This window comes from Lytechinus variegatus, chromosome 1 (assembly GCF_018143015.1).
Source record: "Lytechinus variegatus isolate NC3 chromosome 1, Lvar_3.0, whole genome shotgun sequence".
NCBI classification, from domain to species: domain Eukaryota; kingdom Metazoa; phylum Echinodermata; class Echinoidea; order Temnopleuroida; family Toxopneustidae; genus Lytechinus; species Lytechinus variegatus.
In genome coordinates this window covers 84,468,030-84,487,853 of record NC_054740.1, presented here as the reverse complement: position 1 = coordinate 84,487,853, position 19,824 = coordinate 84,468,030, and the positions used below count along the sequence as shown (strand labels likewise).

The window sequence follows — 19,824 nt, the reverse complement described above, 5'->3', positions numbered from 1 at the left end:
ATTTGATTAATATTAATGAATAGCATAAATATTTTTCATGAATTCAATGCTCATTGTTTGATAAATATGATTATCATACGTGTAAAATATCAACGGTTAAAAGATGAACATAAATATCTAAATATTGGTAAATATACTAAATATTCTTTTTGTATTCTTCAAAACGATAAAAATAACTTACTGTATAAGCATCATAATTGAGGATAAAAAATGTATGTAATTTTGAATTTTTGATTTGGAAGTGAACTTATTAGTGAAGTAAACACACATACAAAGATATGGAATAATAAACAGAGACCTAAAATATACTAACCAAATATTTAGAAAAAACTGAGAAAAAATAGCAAATTAAATATCAATAGCTTAATGTATTTGTTAGAAATTGATAATGAAAGTAATAATCATAATGATGATTTTGATTATAATAATGATTCCATTAATGAATGAAGATGTAATAATAATAATAATAAAATAGTAATAATGATAACATTATTATTGAAAAAAATGATTGGAGAAGTAATATTGATGGTGAAAATAATTATTTGGTGTTTCTTAGCTCACTGATGTGCCTGACCTAATATAATTGGAGAAAATAAACAAATAATAAAGTGAAAAAAAATGAAATGAAATTGAATTGAAACAAAACAAACAAAATAAACAGGACAATTGATTAGTAACGTAATACAAAGTATAAACTGAAGTATGTAATAAGTAAGATAATGATGATTAAAAAAATGGGGAAAACCAGATGCATAAAATTGTAATATAAGTGAATTCATAAACAGATTGAGGTACACATTTGCATGAAATAATAAGCATGCAGTACGTAGAATGCACTACACGCGTTGCATGATCCTGTCGTTGCATCTACCGTTCGTCAATCCCTTACATCTGTCGTGGACTTAACATCACCCAGCGTGCCGTTAATCTACTAGCATGTGTAAGTACCAAGTTTTTTTTATATTGTGTTATGTTTGTAGTTAATCCTATGTGTTTGTGATTTATCCCAGTAGAAATGTCCTATTGAACTAGGGTTACACTTATAGCTTTTTTTGGTCACTTAGAAAGTCTTTCCCTTGATCAAGTTAAGAATAAAGAAATAAAAAGTGTACAAAACAGTTTTTAATGATGTATTTTCATATTTAAAAATGAATTCTGTTTTACAATTGTACACTTTTTGTGTTTATAAATCAACCTTATTTCCTTCATATTTTCATGGTTGTCTTGATTCACATGCGAACAGAATGGATAGATTTAAATGAAATTCTTAGAATTTTTTACGATGTAGAAGTGGGATACACTTTTGAAAAAGTATTTAGAGTGAACAGGAAATAATTGCTTTGATGGAGCTAATGATTATGTAGGAACATTTTGATAGGTTTTTCATGTTTTGGTTAGATCTAAAGTATATTTACTACAGCTCAATATTGAAAATTCAAGTGGCCACATAACACATCTATAAAACACCAAATGTATTATAGAGATTTTTCTTGATTAAAATGTCTTCTATTGGAATGAAATACAAAAAAGTATATAATTATTATAATGAATGTAAATAGATGTTAGGCACAATGTCCCTCCCCTAATAAAACGATAATAAATAGATGAATGAAAGTATAAGAAATGAAAAATAAAAAAAAAACCATAAATAATCAATGCCAATACATGTACATGATGATGATGGGTTCTTGTATAAATTTTAATGAGTGATATGTAATAATTTTTTAAGTGTTAAATATTTGATGCAAAACATCAAACCCCCTATATTTTCCTTCTTGAATCGCCTTTTTAGCTTTTTACTATGAAATGTGCACCTAATTGTCAGTCCTAGTTTTGCATTCTGCATGGATGTTTAAGATTTTAATGTTTTGATACCCCCTCAGTATACTATTAGACTTTGCATTGACTTGACAAAGGTGATGATGTTGACATATGAAAACTGTGTGATAGAAGTTGGTGATCAGATTGTATGATGTATATTACTATTAGATAGAAAAAGTGTAAATTTAAAATAGGACATTTCTTTTGAGCAATTATTGGCAATTATGCTAGGAATTAAAGTCTATCTGGGGTAACAATGAATTTCTCTTGAATTTTGAAGTTTCTTATGTGATAAGATATTAATTGAAAGACATTGTCATATTCTCTCTTGTATTCAGAGTGGATTGGTAGTATAATGAAATCTGTTTGAAGAGATTGCAAAAATATTAATTGAAATTGGTTGTGTTTCTTTTCAATAAAAGTAAGCTTTACTATATCAGGTGTGTACAAACTATACAATTTTTAGGTAAGATCAGTATCATAGTATATGAAGATCTCAAGCACTTAAGAATATTATGAAAATTACAATTAAAACATGACAATGTTTAAATAATTGCAGGTCCAAGAATTATAACTTGTTATTATTTTGCATTCTTATTTTTTTGTAACCATGTTGTATGACTTAACAGTTGATATAGATGCTCCTGCTGGAAATCTTCTTAGCTTCAGCGAGTCCTATGGGGCTGATGTCAGTGCCAGTGTTGACCCAGGTATGGACTCTGATACCGACGTTGACCTGGATGACATCCTACCCTATGATGAGACCCTGGTCTTGCCACGGAAGAAGAAACGTACTAGGAAGGAGAGTGAAGATGAAGAGGGGCATCCATTTGCTCAGCACACGGACGACAGTCAAGAAAAAGCAGCGGATAAGGTGCCAAGCTTAACTAAAGCACAAGCCAAGACCAAACTATCCTCTAAGATTGAAGCTTTTCAGAGAGCTGAAGAACGTGCACATAAGGACTTGTCACCTTCCCGCCCTGTGCGAAAGGAACCCTCACCTACAAGACGTCCTATCCAAAAGGATTTATCTCCTACAAGACGTCCAATGCAAAAGGATTTATCTCCTACAAGGCCACCTGCACCAAGTGATGTTAGAAGTGTCCAACCACAGCCAATGCTGCACATAGATCAGCCAGAAGTAGCTGATCTTGGTACCCCTCCTGTGGTGTACATGCCACCTCACACCCAAGGACAAGTGCCACCACCAAAGCATTATGTTACACCTTCACTATTGGCAAAGTTCCAGCAACCAGAGGACACTAAGCCACCAGTCCCATCTAAACCATCTGTGACATCAAAACCATCTGAGACACCGAAACCATCAGTGCCATTTAAACCTTCTCAGGCTCCAGTTACACCAGGCAAACCAGCAGCACCAGCACCTAGCACTCCAGCCAAACCAGGTGCAGCACCAAAGCCATCGCCAGGTGCTCCAACAATGAAGAAACCAGTGACTTCAGACATCACACCTCAGGTAACCAAACCTACTAAGGCAGTACCCGTTCAATCTAAACAGTTTACTATAATGCCACCACCACCTGAGGATCGGAAACCACCAAACTTTCTTAAGTTCATCAATCACTGCAGGGTGAAACCTGGGGAGGAAGGTCGCTTCGAAGCACAGGTGTCTGGTAAACCTATGCCGTCGATTAAATGGTTCCGAGATGGACAAGAACTAATACCTTCAATAATTTGCAAGGTTGACACTAAGCCAGATGGAACAACCACACTGACCTTTCCTAAGGTGCAACCAGATGACTCAAGCAAAATCACATGTAAGATTGAGAATGCAGCTGGACTGGCTTCATGTACTGCAAAGCTGATCGTTGAAGGTATGTGAATCTAGTGCTGTCATGAATGATATTTTTTAAGTTAGTTGTGAGGAATGACAAGAATTCAGACTCAAAATTATATGCATTTTCTAAATGTCTATATAATCAATGTATAGAATTTTTCTGTAGAATATGATTAGATGACGAAAATCCCTTTTCTATTGCGAAAATTTTAGTGGTCAAACATCCATCTCTGATTTCTTAGAATTCTTTTCCTTGAATATCATTTACTTATAGGTGACCTAGCTCTAAACCAGTATCACATTGATGATAAAGTATACAAATATACTAAGATTAAAAGCATCTGTATGAAGCAAGACTAATACAGAGTACTTTTGAAATGAACTTGAGGCCACTAGAACATTTGTCATTGCATCAAGAAAAATAAAGTCAATTCAGCACTGAACATGTACATGTATTTGACTCTAATTACCTAGAAAATGAGTTATGTCATCCTGTAATGTCATTACTCACTCTTCATTAGATGAGGAGCAACGCATAGTCCGTGAGACTAAGCAGGCTCGTTTCATCCAGTCCACACTGTCTGTGGCTCCCGGAGAGGATATCTACTACTCAGATCTCGACATCCAGACGATACCACCTCCGACCTTCAGACCAGGAGCCATTCCAGCTCCTGCTCCACCTAAGCCCAAACCTGCCGAAGTCCAACCTCAACTCCGTCCAAAACCTGCTCAACCTCCATCCTTCCAGTCATTTGTAAGCAGTCAGGAGGTTAATGAAGGTGGAACTGCCCGCTTTGAGTGCCACGTCAGTGGTAACCCCAGACCAACGGTCAGGTGGTACAAGGTATGAGCCAGTTTATGCTACTTGTGATTACTTTTTTCATCATACATCATAATTTATATCTCAAGTATAAGCAAAATTATTGCCTACATGATTAGGGATTGACAGATAATCATGGTTTCTCAAGAATTAAGTTTTTGTGTAATTATTGTCTGTTGTTATTGAAGATCCAATGTTTAATAGAATGAAAGACAAGAGTCATCTGTGAGTGTAAGGCAATGGTTACTTGCATATATGAAATACATGGCTGACGTTGCAAAACTGAAGTTAATGTTTACAGTTTCATGGTATATTTTTTTATCTTTTATACATGTATTAATGTAACATTCTTGTGTGGACATTGGTGATGCAGAGTGGTAGGGAGCTGAGGCAAGACAGTCGCATCACCATCAGGATCACAGAAGATGGCACCTGCGTTCTCGAGATTTCATCTCTGTATCCTGAAGACTCTGGGGAATATGTTGTTAAGGCCACCAACCAGGCAGGAGAAGCAACGTCTATTGCACACCTCACAGTTAACCGTAAGTCCATCAATATCCCTTTCATGTCGTCTGCAGTATTTAGATAGAATGAGGATTGAGATGTCATGTCAGTAATCACGTGAAAAGCGTGAAAATGTAATATGCTGTTTCTGTGTTCATGGCTATACCAACTGTATTGCTTATACTTTTAGTTCAGATCAACTGATACTGAGTTTTTACAATTGGTAGCAGTTAGGGGAGGAAGGAAATGAAACACTTTTTTACAACTTTGATATGTGTTAGGATTCAAACTGACTTGGTGTTTGGATAAATTATAGATAATGACCTTAGATTAGAAGTATTCTAATGAAAACGGGATAGGGTGTCATTACGGAAGTGCATTGGCAGAGATTCGAGCAGCGAACCTATTTTTTCAGGTGGGTGGTTGGATCTAAGTGCAGTCCCATCACTGTAAAAGCATGACATGAAATGTCAAGACCCATGCTGAAGTCCACAAAACTACCAGTTTCCAAGCGTCACATTACATTGACATGTTACTATTCGCTTATTGCATCTCAATATATTGCTCAACTCTCAGAATGCTGCTGTTGCCAATCAGCACCTGATAGTACACATAAATCCCGTAGAGCTGTGATTCATCTGGCACATTAAGAGTTAATTTATGCTAGATATGAATTAACGCTAATTCAAATTTCCTAATGTATTATATCAGTACATGTGATTTTTCTATATTTATACATATACAGCATCTTCTTACCGATACCAGAGGGATGTCACTGACTCCCAGCAAGATCTGAAAATCCACATCAACGTTGAGCAGGATGGGCTGACCCCCCAGCCAGGAAGTGTAAATGTGACGTCTCCAGGTGTGTTCCTCACCAGGACAGGTCAAAGAACAACTCAGGGTTTGGAGTACAGGCCAGGTGAGATTCTGCCTACTAAAAGAATAATAAATATTTTGAAGGAAAAGAGACCATTGAAGTGAATATTAATTTTAATTTGATGTATTTCAAGGATTGTAAATGCATGATGGTATTTCCTAGATGCTATCGTTATGTATTACAGTTAGAATTAGGGGTAAAGTTAGGATTACAGAAAGTATTGAAACCAAAGGCATGTTCAGTCTTCAGTTGTAGGTCTTTATACATGCATAACAATATCCTGATTCCATGATTCTTGCAAACATGGTGTACTTCAGAAGCTTTCACTAATATTTCTAAATGGTATTCCTCTTTAGGTTCATCAACTCCTACCACATCTACAACAAGGACCGTAGAGGTCCATGAGGGACCCTCAGATGTTGAGAGAACCACTGAGGAATTATCTGCTACTACAAGAAGGACGACTACCAAGACAACCACAACAAAGACTGTGACAGAGACAGTAACAGAAGAAAGTGATATGGAAATCCCAGGCATGACCTTCACAAGCCAGCAGTATGCACTTCCCCCAGGACCTCCTGGCCCTGGAACACCTGGAACCCCAATGCAAATATATGGACAAACCATTCCGGGGCAGTTGCCTACCAACATCAACATTACATTGAACATCTCAGGTTTTCAGGAAGCCATGCCAGAACCTCCCCAGTTCAGGAGGCTGGTCAATGATGTCACTGTTTCTGAAAGCCAGACTGTTCAGCTGGACTGTATCATCACAGGATCTCCTTTCCCCCAGATAACATGGCTGAAGGATGACCAGATCATCCAGGATTCACCAGATTTTCAATATATCATAAATGGCAACAGGGTATCCCTTCTTATCAATGTCACTCTTCCAGAAGATACCGGAGACTACACTTGCAGAGCTACTAATCCTTATGGTACAGCTGTCTGTACTTGCAGATTGACTGTTCGACGTGAGTTTTTTATGTTCCCCTTTATTCATTTCATTTTAAATCCACCTCTCTTGTAAATAATAATGTGTAAATGAATTCTTAAAAGATAGCATATTTCTCCCCTTGTATAATAAATATTCTGCACAAAAGCAGCAATAGCAAACATTCTTTCATTTGCGTTGATTATTATTATTTTCAATTATTATTGTTACATTTTCCCTGTCAAATGTATAGAAAGAGTCAAATTAGAATGATTAAGATATTAAAATTATAGTAAACCATTTTTGAAATATACTGTATGTGCTCAAGCACTGTAGTTAAAATTTGATAGTTCTTTTCTTTCTTTGGCAGCTGGTAAGATGAGGACAGTCAGTGGTGATGAGGCCTTCTCTGAATCAGAAGTGATACGACGAGTAAGGAAAACCACTACAACAACTACTACCAGGGTAGCAGAAAGTGACATTGAGGCCCCCTCAGAGTACTCCGAGCGTACTTACAGAGTTGTCAGGAACAAGCCACCTAAGTTTCTAAATGAACTACTAGACATTGAGGTACTGGAAAACAGTACTGCCAAGTTTGATTCCAGAGTTACCGGACGCCCTGCTCCACAGATAAGATGGTTTAGTGATGGTATTGAGATCCATCCTGGAGGACGTTACACGTTCCATTATGATGACCAGGGACACTGCTCATTGACAATTATTAATGTTACTCGTGATGATTCTGCAGAAATCGAATGTAGGGCTGTGAATGCAGCTGGAGAAGAAGCATCTAGCTTTGCTGACCTCATTGTAAAACCCATTCCACAGGCAGGCAAAAGGCCCAGAAGAAGACGGGAACATCAGACATTGCTTATTCATGGTCAGAAGCCAAAATTCACCTCTGAATTCAAGTCAACACAGGTAACTGAAGGACACACTGCAAAATTTGTTGTTAAGGTTTCTGGAACACCCCGCCCTTCTGTGACTTGGTATAAGAATGGACGCCCCATTCCTGCTGATGATCGTGTTGTGATTACATATGAAGAAGATGGAACTTGCACATTGATCATTAAGAATGTTTGTTCCGATGATGATGCAGAATACATGTGCAAGGCCGTCAATGAGCTTGGAAAAACTATTACCTATGCTGACTTGTTGGTTGAAACCACTTCTAGAGAGCGAATTACCACAATTCAAGAAGAACCTGAAGAAGAAACATGGACTGAAAGAGTTGAGAAAGTTGTTGAGAGTGACACTGAAAGTGTTCGCACAGTAACAACTACAACAACAACCAAAAAGGTGATGACTGTATTGAGGGATGGACAAGAGTCGACAGGTGGTACAGAAAGTATGACTGTGGAGGTGCGGCCAAGGGATCGAACTCAAGCTCAACCAAGAACTACACATCAAACAATATTTGAGACTGATATTGGTCAGAGGGGACCTGATGATTACAATGTGGAAGATTATGAGGTGATCAGAGAATATGGTCCTAGACCAAGGATAACCCAAGAAGTAAATATTCCAATGAGCCCAGGTCAGCAAGAAGTCACCATTCCCATTGGCAAACCACCTGAAAGGTCCACGCAGGAGTTCACTCTTACTCGTCAGATACATCCTACTGTTACAGAGAAAGAAGTGTTGCCTGACCAAAGACAGCCTGCAGAATATCACCCACAATTAGATAGGTTTCAGCCACCAAAGGAGGTTGAAGAAGATGTCTTATTTGAGGACTTGCACCCTCAACCATTTACTCACATCAAGCTTCCTTTTCAGAAGGAAAAACCACCCACCACAGTTCATGAGCAAGTTTCAAAGCAAGTTAAGAAACCCGATTTCACTATGAAATCATTAAGTGACCTTCCTGCTCCAGAGCAAATACCTTATGTGCATGAACCACAGGTTAAGCCATCCAGTATGAAACCAGTTGATACTCCTTTATCCTTTAAGGGACTGGAAAAAAGAGAGCATCCTCCTGTATTACATGAGGCTCCTTTATATCCAGAGGAAGTTGTTCAAGAGCAGATATCCCTGACTGAACCGTTTGAGAGAATGCCACAACCACAACCTCCAGCTGAAGTAAAAGAATCTGTGGTTCCTTGTGAAGAAGTACAACCTGAATTATACAAGCCTTTTGATCAGTTACCCAAGCCCAAGGTTCCAGTTAAGGTAAAAGAACCTAGCATCTTACCTCAAAAAAAGCTGCCAGAAAGAAAACCAGTAAAATTTCCCATTCCTGAATATCCAGAGTATGAAGAAGAAGTACCATTTGAAGTTCAACCAGAGCAGCAATATCCAGTATCTTTTCCTGAGAGGAAGCCAAAGCCTGAAGTTGCTGTTAAACCTCGAGCTAAGCAACCAACTCATCCAGGAAGACCACAAGTGATAGAGGAATTGCAAGATACTGAGGCTATTGTAGGAGAAGAAGCTCAGTTGCAGACAATTATCATAGGTCTACCAAGACCCAGGATCCAATGGCTGAGAGATGGACGTCCCATTGATGGGGATCGCTTTGAGACGATTGTCCAAGAAGATGGTACATGCATACTTGTAATCAAGATTGTACTTGAAGAAGATCAAACAGTTTATGAATGCAGAGCCACTAATCCCTTGGGAACAGTTTCTTCATTTGGGAATTTGACAGTTACTAGGCAAGAAACTGTAACAAGAAGAACTGTAACTGAAACTGTCACAACAGAGATTTATACCACTGACAGTGAACAAGAACAGTACTATCCTCATAGGACACAAATAGAAATTGGACCTGGTCGTGATAGGCGCATGTATATCCCACCAAGGCAGCCAGGTCCTGTCAGTTCTTCTATTGAGATATCACCAGAGGATAGAACAGAGACAATGACTACAACTACTGTTACAGAAACCATCACAAGATATGAAGATGACACTTTGTCTGATATCACAACTCAGAGGTCAGAATATGATATGTACCCTGAATACCAACGACCTACACAGGAAATCGAGTTGATTATAGATGGTGTGCAACCTTATCCTCAAAGACAAACAGCAGCTGTGCAAGGAAGACCAAGAGCACCAGAGACCCGTGAAAGGACTACAATTGATATTGATAGACAAGCTCCTCTTGCACCTGTTGAGTTTATAATTGACACAAGGGAAGATAAACCACAAGAAGAGTATGAAACTATTACAAGAAGGAAAAGGACAACAACTACAGAGCATATTACAAGAAGGGATGTTGAAGAAGATCAAGAACCTGTAGAAAAGTACTCAATTGAATATCCCCAAGAGCCAAGGAGACCTGTTGATTTCTCATTTGACCTGCCAACTCCAAGTACAGTTGATTACTCAGAAGAAGAAATTTTGCCTCGATATACTGAACCTCTTAAGATTGATATAGATATTCCAGAATCATACGAAATTTGTCCTGGTGCTGAGAATATTCAGCAGCCATCTCCAATCGATTTGCAATTTGAGCAACAGCCTGTAGAAGAAATAACTCTCGGGGCTGAGGAAATATTCCCAGTAAGACACGAGCCAATTGACCTTACATTTTCTCAGACACCAGTTGAGGAGATTGATGTTGGACCTGAAAAGGTACTACCAAGGGAGAAACCCAAGCCTCTTGATGTGAATTTTCCCAAACAGGCTGTGCGGAAGGTGCCTATGGGACCAGAGAAAGTGATTCCTAAAGAAGTTCCAGAGCCTATTGAATTGACATTTGAAGGAGCACGTGTAGAGGAAATTTCTCTGGGTCCAGAAGAAGTATTACCAAAAGTTAAACCAAAACCCCAGAAACCTATTGAAATGGCATTTGATCATGCTCCAGTCGAGGAAATCACCCTAGGTCCTGAAAGGGTTCAGCCCAAGCCACAAGAGAAGCCTAAATCTTTTCAAATGGAATTCAGAACCCCATCTGTACAAGATATCCAACTCAGAGAGGAAAAGTTGATGCCAAAACCAAAGCATGAAATTCCACTGCATCCTGAATATGAAGAGTTGGTAATACCATCTGAATATGCTCCAGATATGCCTACCAAACAGAAAACAATGGTAAAACAGACAGTTGTGCAAGAAGTTCATCCACAGCCAAGCAAAAAGTTGCCAACCCCTGAAGAGAGAGGTAGGAGTTTTATTGAATTGGAAACCCAGCCTCAACCACGTGAGATTGAGCTCATCCTTGATCTTCAACAGCCTGAAGATGTAACAAGAACTTACACAGAAACTGTGACTACTGAAACAACGACAATCACTGAGCATGAAGAACAACCATCAATTGAATATGAAGAACTTGTTATTCCCAGCCAGCCTGATAGGCCAAGAAAACCAACACAGAAAGCTCAAAAGAAGCAAACAGAGCCAATCACTGTTGAAGAATCGGACCTCTTGCCAGAAGATTTAATTCCTGGACATACTCCTTTGTCTCCAGAAGAGCTTCCATTTGCAAGAGCAGCTGTCACCAGGATACCCCCAGAAGTGTTGACAGCTCCTCATGATGTTGAAGTTTCATATGGGGATACAGCTAGGTTAGAATGTCAGATTACTGGAGAACCACAACCTCTTGCCCGATGGAAAAGGGATGGAACACCAGTGACAGGTAATAGATACCTAACACTTGTTGAGAGGGATGGACGTGTTGTTCTTGTAATTAACCCAGTTGAAGAAGTTGATGACACTGAGTTTGAGTGTGTTGCTACTAACGAAGAAGGAACTGTTTCAACATATGCTGATGTACATGTTCAAGATATACCTCATGAGAAAGTAAAACCTCGCACAGAAAAACGTCCAAAGAGGACAGAAAAAGTGTCTGTTTCTGTGAAACCTCAGAGAAGAGAAACTGCTGAAATTGAAATTGACGAAGACCGACCACTCAAGTCATTTGAGGTAACTGTTGATGTTCCTAAACCACTCTCTCCTGAAGATCTTCAACAACCGTCACGTGGACCTGCAGATGTACCAGTTCACCCAATTAAAAAATTCAAACCTGAAAAACCAGAATATGAAATTCTGGTAATACCAAAGGGAGAGGAAGAAGAAACCATAACTATATCAGAAAGTGTAACAACAGTTGTTGAAACCAAGGAGGTACCTCCAAGGGAGAAGTCCCAGGTTTCAATTGATCAAAAACAAAAACCTCTTGCTCCTGTAGAATTAACACTAGAAATGCCCAAGCAGGAAGAGCCAGAATACGAGGTGCTAGTTGTACCCGAAGTGCCTGAAGAGGAGTCTGTGACAACTGTTACAGAAATCATAACAACTGTTGTTGAAACTGAAGAATATCCTAGCCCACGTGAGACAACACAAGTTGAAATGCAAACTCCAAAGAGGCCACTAGCACCTGTTGAACTTACCTTTGATGTTCCAAAGCATGGGCAACCTGAATTTGAAGAAGTTGTTTTTCCAGCCAAGCAGCCTCAGGAACCCAAAGTTCCAAAAACACAAGAAACCACACGGGTAATACTGGAAGAGGAGAAAAAACCTCTCGCTCCAGTTGAGTTGACCTTTGATATTCCTAAAGAGGAACAGCCAGAATATGAGGTTTTTGTCATTCCTCAGGAACCACAACCAGAGGAGGAAACAGTCACAACTATTGAAGAGACTGTTACAACTGTTGTTGAGAAACAAAAGGTCCCAGACACACGAGAAACCACACAAGTGTTTGTTGAAAAAGGCAAACAGCCACTTGCACCCGTTGAACTGACCTTTGATATTCCAAAAGAGGAACAGCCAGAATATGAGATTCTTGTCATTCCTCAAGAACCACAGCCAGAGGAGGAAACTGTCACAACTGTTGAAGAGACTGTTACAACTGTTGTTGAGACACAAGAGGTCCCAGACACACGAGAAACCACACAAGTGTTACTGGAAAAGGATAAAAAGCCACTTGCACCAGTTGAACTGACCTTCGACATTCCCAAAGAAGAACAACCAGAATATGAGGTTCTTGTTATTCCTCAGGAAGCTCAACCAGAGGAGGAAATTGTCACAACTATTGAAGAGACTGTTACAACTGTTGTTGAGACACAAGAGGTTCCAGACACACGAGAAACCACACAAGTGTTACTGGAAAAGGATAAGGAGCCACTTGCACCAGTTGAACTGACCTTTGATATTCCCAAAGAGGAACAGCCAGAATATGAGATTCTTGTCATTCCTCAAGAACCACAACCAGAGGAGGAAACTGTCACAACTATTGAAGAGACTGTTACAACTGTTGTTGAGACACAAGACTTTCCTGAAACACGAGAAACCACACAAGTGTTACTGGAAAAGGATAAGGAGCCACTTGCACCAGTTGAACTGACCTTTGATATTCCCAAAGAGGAACAGCCAGAATATGAGGTTCTTGTCATTCCTCAAGAACCACAACCAGAGGAGGAAACTGTCACAACTGTTGAAGAGACTGTTACAACTGTTGTTGAGACACAAGAGGTCCCAGACACACGAGAAACCACACAAGTGTTACTGGAAAGGGATAAAAAGCCACTTGCACCAGTTGAACTGACCTTTGACATTCCCAAAGAGGAACAGCCAGAATATGAGGTTCTTGTCATTCCTCAGGAAGCTCAACCAGAGGAGGAAATTGTCACAACTATTGAAGAGACTGTTACAACTGTTGTTGGGACACAAGAGGTTCCAGACACACAAGAAACCACACAAGTGTTTGTTGAAAAAGGCAAACAGCCACTTGCACCAGTTGAACTGACCTTTGATATTCCAAAAGAAGAACAGCCAGAATATGAGGTTCTTGTTATTCCTCAAGAAACACAACCAGAGGAGGAAACTGTCACAACTTTTGAAGAGACTGTTACAACTGTTGTTGAGACACAAGAGGTTCCAGACACACGAGAAAGTACACAAGTGTTTGTTGAAAAAGGCAAACAGCCACTTGCACCAGTTGAACTGACCTTTGATATTCCCAAAGAAGAACAACCAGAATATGAGGTTCTTGTCATTCCTCAAGAACTACAACCAGAGGAGGAAACTGTCACAACTATTGAAGAGACTGTTACAACTGTTGTTGAGACACAAGAGGTTCCAGACACACGAGAAACCACACAAGTGTTTGTTGAAAAAGGCAAACAGCCACTTGCACCAGTTGAACTGACCTTTGATATTCCCAAAAAAGAACAGCCAGAATATGAGGTTCTTGTTATTCCTCAAGAAACACAACCAGAAGAGGAAACTGTCACAACTATTGAAGAGACTGTTACAACTGTTGTTGAGACACAAGAGGTTCCTGAAACACGAGAAACCACACAAGTGTTACTGGAAAAGGATAAGGAGCCACTTGCACCAGTTGAACTGACCTTTGATATTCCCAAAGAGGAACAGCCAGAATATGAGATTCTTGTCATTCCTCAAGAACCACAACCAGAGGAGGAAACTGTCACAACTGTTGAAGAGACTGTTACAACTGTTGTTGAGACACAAGAGGTTCCAGACACACGAGAAACCACACAAGTGTTACTGGAAAAGGATAAAAAGCCACTTGCACCAGTTGAACTGACCTTTGATATTCCCAAAGAAGAACAACCAGAATATGAGGTTCTTGTCATTCCTCAAGAACTACAACCAGAGGAGGAAACTGTCACAACTATTGAAGAGACTGTTACAACTGTTGTTGAGACACAAGACTTTCCTGAAACACGAGAAACCACACAAGTGTTACTGGAAAAGGATAAGGAGCCACTTGCACCAGTTGAACTGACCTTTGATATTCCCAAAGAGGAACAGCCAGAATATGAGGTTCTTGTCATTCCTCAAGAACCACAACCAGAGGAGGAAACTGTCACAACGGTTGAAGAGACTGTTACAACTGTTGTTGAGACACAAGAGGTCCTAGACACACGAGAAACCACACAAGTGTTACTGGAAAAGGATAAGGAGCCACTTGCACCAGTTGAACTGACCTTTGATATTCCAAAAGAAGAACAACCAGAATATGAGGTTCTTGTCATTCCTCAGGAAACCCAACCAGAGGAGGAAACTGTCACAACTATTGAAGAGACTGTTACAACTGTTGTTGAGACACAAGACATTCCTGAAACACGAGAAACCACACAAGTGTTACTGGAAAAGGATAAGGAGCCACTTGCACCAGTTGAACTGACTTTCGATATTCCCAAAGAGGAACTTCCAGAATATGAGGTTCTTGTCATTCCTCAAGAAGAACAACGAGAGGAAGAGATTATCACAACCATTGAAAAAACTGTTACAACTCTTGTTGAAACACAAGAGGTCCCAGAAACACGAGAAACCACCCAGGTGTTATTCGAAAAGGAGAAGCCCATTGAACCAGTTGAGTTGACTTTAGAGGTTCCAAGAGATGAGCAGCCAGAGTATGAGGAGGAGGTGCCCCATCAACCTGAATTTGAAGTTGTTGTCATACCTATGGAACCAGAATCTGAAATTGAAACCATCACTACTGTTACCGAAACTGTAACAACTGTTGTTGAATCAGAACAACAACCAGACTTGAGACAAACAACACAAGTTCAAATTGATCAACAAAAACAACCACTTGCTCCAGTCGAATTAACCCTTGAAATGCCAAAAGATGAAAAACCAGAATATGAAGTGTTAGTAATGCCCATGGAGCAACCACAGGAGCAGCCTGAATATGAAATTATTGTACAACCAATGGAGCAACCAGTGGATGAAGAAATCACAACTGAGACTGTTACAACTGTAACAGAAATAGTCAGAACTGAAGAGGTTCCAGGTATTGTTGAGACTAGTGAAGTCATTATTGATCAAGAACAACCTCATGCTCCCATAGAACTTACATTTGAAATTCCAGAGGAGGAAAAAACAGGGATCAAAGATGTACCAAAGCATGAGGAATATGATATTTTAGTTATGCCATTGGAAGAGGAGAAAACTTCAACTACGATAGTAACAGAAACGGTGACAACGGTCATAGAATCAGAAGACATACCAGAAACTAAAGAGATAAGTCAGATGGTAATAGATCAAAAACATGGTCTCGGTGAAGTAGAATTAACACTTGAATTGTCTCCAGGTGAGCAGCCTGAAGTTGGAGTGGTGCAACCATTTCAAGAAGAAGCTATTCAAACACTTGATGAAGATATACCAGACAGATCTGAAGCTGTTTCACATGATGAGCCAGGTGTTCAAGTTATTGTCAAGCAGGAACCTCCCCAGGTTATTCGACCTCTTGAAGATATTGTAACTGATGTTGGGAAGACTGTCAGGTTAACATCACAGATTGTAGGTCATCCTCAGCCTACCATCCAGTGGCTTAAACATGGTAAGCCCATCACCGGAGAGAGATATGTAACCCTTATTGAAAGAGATGGCAATACTGTCCTGTTGATTTCACCAGTCAAGCAGGAAGATGAAACAGATTTTGAGTGCATTGGTACTAATGAGAAAGGAACTGTGTCATCAAAATCTGAAATATTCCTAGGTCCAAAGAAACCACACGAAAAGCCTACTGAACCATCACCCCTTAAACCTGAAGAAAAACCTGTCAAGAAACCAGAACCAGAGACAGAAAGTCCATTGGAGCACATTCCTGTCAGTGAAGAGATAACGCATCAACTAGTAGAGCAGGAGAAACCGAGAGGCCCTTCAGAACTACCAGAAAAGCCTGAGGAGCTTCCTGTCACTGAAGAGGTTGTAATGCCTCAAAAGGTTGAACAGGAACGCCCAAGAGGCCCTGCAGACTTACCAGAAGAACCTGAATATGAAGAGGTTGTTGCAATCAGTGAAGAAATGGTGTCTGCTGAAATCATACTTATGGCCGGTGAAGAACCAGAATATGAGGAGGAAATTGTAATGCCAGAAGAGGAAGTAACAGAAGAAATTGAAATAACTACTCGTGAAGTTACTGATGTACTTATAGAGAAGAAACCTGAGGGCGTTGAGATCGAATTTGAGTTGCCTCAAGAAAAACCAGAAGAAACCTCTACAACAATTATCACACAGTCTGTGACAAGTGTCACTGAGACAGTGACTATTGAACAAGAAAAAGGCCCGCAGAGAGCTGAGGTCGTGATCGACCAAGAGCAACAGCCCTTGCAGCCGATCGAACTCGTATTGGACGTGAGAGAAGAAGAAGAAATTCCAAAGATACCAGAGTTTGAAGAATTAGTTACACCTAGTGAAGAAATTCCACAAAAAATAGAGAGAACTGAAGTGGTGATTGAGAAAGGGGAGGATGAGCAAAAACCTATAGAAATTGTCTTTGAGGCTCCCCAGCAGCCACTAATAACAGAAGAGGTCTCAACAACAGTAACAGAATCAGTATCAGAAGTTGTTGAAACAAGAAAAGACTTTGCCCCAGAACCAACAGAGGTTGTGATGGAAATTGAGATTCCACGTGAACCTGAGGAACAAAGAGAAGTTTCAAAAGTGTTAATGGAGAAGGGACCAGAAGAATTGCAAGATGTTGAGCTCATTCTTGATATCTCTGAAGAAAAAGAGGAACCTAAGGACAAAATATTTATTGAAATCATTCGACATGTTACTGATATCAAAGTAGAAATTGGTGGTCGAGCACATTTCACTTGCTTGATACTCGGAAGCCCAAGGCCAACTTTCCAGTGGTTTGCCAATGGCAGGCCTCTCCAGGGTGACCGGTTCATCTCCATCTTCAATCTTGATGGAATGTGTGAGCTAATCATCACTGAGGTACAGGAAGAAGATGAGACTGTGTATGTGTGCCGTGCTGAAAACCCTGCTGGAGTTGTCACCACTGAGGCAGAGCTCATCATTCCTGATACTGGTACAGGTAAGTTTGCAGTCTTATTTCTCTTTCTTAAAATTTTGCTTCAGATAAAGGTTATTTGTGAAATAAAATTGATATATGGTTTCTAAGTTTGAGCCTGTGCTTCCTGTATGTGTATACCAGATGACTGAAAGAAGTTAACAACCAGAAGATGGCTAATGACCTTAGAAAGTAGTAATTAACAGTGAAGTTAAACATCTTTGAAAGACATTTTAATCCCATCTCATTTATTCATTTTTGTTTTTTAGTTTTACAGGAAATAAAAAAAATGATTTAGAAAAAAACTTGTTTAATGATTTTCATCATATCACTTTTTTTTCTTTTTCTTAATTTTAAGTACATTTTCAATTTTAAATAGCTATGTGAATGTAAGCATTGCTGTATAGATTATTCTATCTTTAGTATACTTTTTATAACAGTGACCTATTCCAGACACATGCAATGCATCATTTTTAGCAAAATGTGATAATTGTTACGGATCAAAAGCAATAATTTAGTTTGTAATTCTATATGAAATATATCATTTGCTTAGTTGGATTAGAAATGAATCACATTTCAGGCTTGCTTGTTTTTTCTTTCATTCATTTAATTATGGATTCACATTTTAAGTGGTACTCCAGGCTGTAAATGATGTGATATGGGTGAATACAATGATAATGAATAAGCAAAACATTTGAAATTTCCACAGGAAAGGGTGAAAAATAATGACATTGTGTCATTTTTTTTTTATTTATTTATTTTTTTTTTTGGGGGGGGATTTGTAATACCTCTGTTAAACAACTTTTTTATGCCATGATATAAATATGCAGTAAGTGAGCAGATACCATGTCCCAAATATATATGTTATATTTTATCATATGAAATTATTTTCAATTTGATTTTTGCTCCAAGAATTGGAGGATAGGGTTAATTTGCTTCATAATATGTAAAATTATCATTGCTTTAACATAATTTGTTTCAAGAGATACATTTTTCATACATCTTTTTTAATTAAGATTTTATAAAAGAAGATAATAAAGCGAAGACTTGTAATATGACATCATCTGTTTACTCATTGCATATTCATGGAAACCATTTCACTGGAAAGATAAAATTTAAAAATTTAATACTTGATATTTCAGTCTTCCATGAAATTTATCAGTGGTTTGCTTCTGTACTTTTACTCTTTTGATTCAATCATAATATCTTCAGTCTGGAGTACCCATTTTCACCATGCTAGATGCAAAAATCCTTGCATGACCATTAATTATCCTTCCATGGTATGCTATGCATGTGTGACATTTCCTACTTCTGTCAACATGATCACTCTCATTTATGAATCAGACCTAGAAGAAATAAAATATTGATTTATTTGCATATTTATATTGGTTTAGATCTCAAAAAAAAAAAAAAAACCCTTTGAATTCCATTGATCACTTCTACAAGGGGAGCTGTTTTCTTTTGTAAAACAAATGTGAATTTTTTTTTTCATATAAAATATTGCTTTTAAGCTAAGTCACAGAGTGACTCTACGTATGCCATTGTCTCGCTAAAGGTATGAATAATGATGTTATTCCATTTATTATGACACTTCCTTACCTTGGTGAATATCCTGGAGACCACTATTTGAAGCAGCTTCCATTTTTTAGCCCAATACATTAAATGGATTACATGTATGCATTTTTTCATCATAGCCAAATAATAATATATATTGCCCTAGATGGGATTGACTGTGGGCTCTATCATAACTTAATATGAAGTCTATCTTTCACACATTAAAAAGAAGTACCCTTTAACCCTTGTATCTTTGGTCTGCTTCCTAGTACAAAAAATATCATCATTCATGCACAACAGACTGGTTAGTAAGAATGTAATTTAATAGAGTGCAAGATGGCAGGGGATGGGAAAAGTGCCCTTGATTTAATTTTGAATTATAGCCTACAGATGTAGTAGTAATAATAGTAAAGAAAAATATTTTAGTAGAACTGCTAACATGGTTTTATTGGTATCTTATTTTATCATCAGTCAATTTCTACTTTTCCATGCATATGTTTGCATCTTTCATCAATGATTTCCTTTCCTGCTTTGTGTTTATGTTGCCTGCTTATCTCATATATACTTTGTAACTATAGGAGAAACAAAGCATGCAAGGACTTTTTGATTAAGTATCAATTTACAAGCCCCCCCCCCACAAAATATAAATATATATATATAGGGGAAGGCGGGGTAAGTTGAGCATAGGGGCAAGTTGAGCCACCACCCCCAGGCTAATAAAGAATGAGTCAGACATTGTGGTGGTGTCATGTATTGATGACCCATTGCATAGACCTTAACTCAACCACTTTATTTCCAACTT

The 19,824-nt window shown here is 38.6% G+C and overlaps 1 protein-coding gene across 1 annotated transcript in view; it reads left to right on the top strand.

Moving 5' to 3' along the window:
• The first annotated feature begins 470 nt into the window (after positions 1 to 470).
• LOC121432078 (titin-like) overlaps positions 471 to 19,824 on the top strand; it is a 116,679-nt gene continuing 97,325 nt past the window's right edge. The window contains exons 1-6 of the mRNA XM_041629929.1: positions 471 to 3,656; positions 4,141 to 4,463; positions 4,813 to 4,981; positions 5,689 to 5,865; positions 6,180 to 6,797; positions 7,128 to 17,492. Coding sequence (XP_041485863.1) covers positions 2,432 to 3,656; positions 4,141 to 4,463; positions 4,813 to 4,981; positions 5,689 to 5,865; positions 6,180 to 6,797; positions 7,128 to 17,492 — 12,877 coding nt within the window. The 5' untranslated portion in view covers positions 471 to 2,431. The remainder of the gene's footprint in view (positions 3,657 to 4,140; positions 4,464 to 4,812; positions 4,982 to 5,688; positions 5,866 to 6,179; positions 6,798 to 7,127; positions 17,493 to 19,824) is intronic.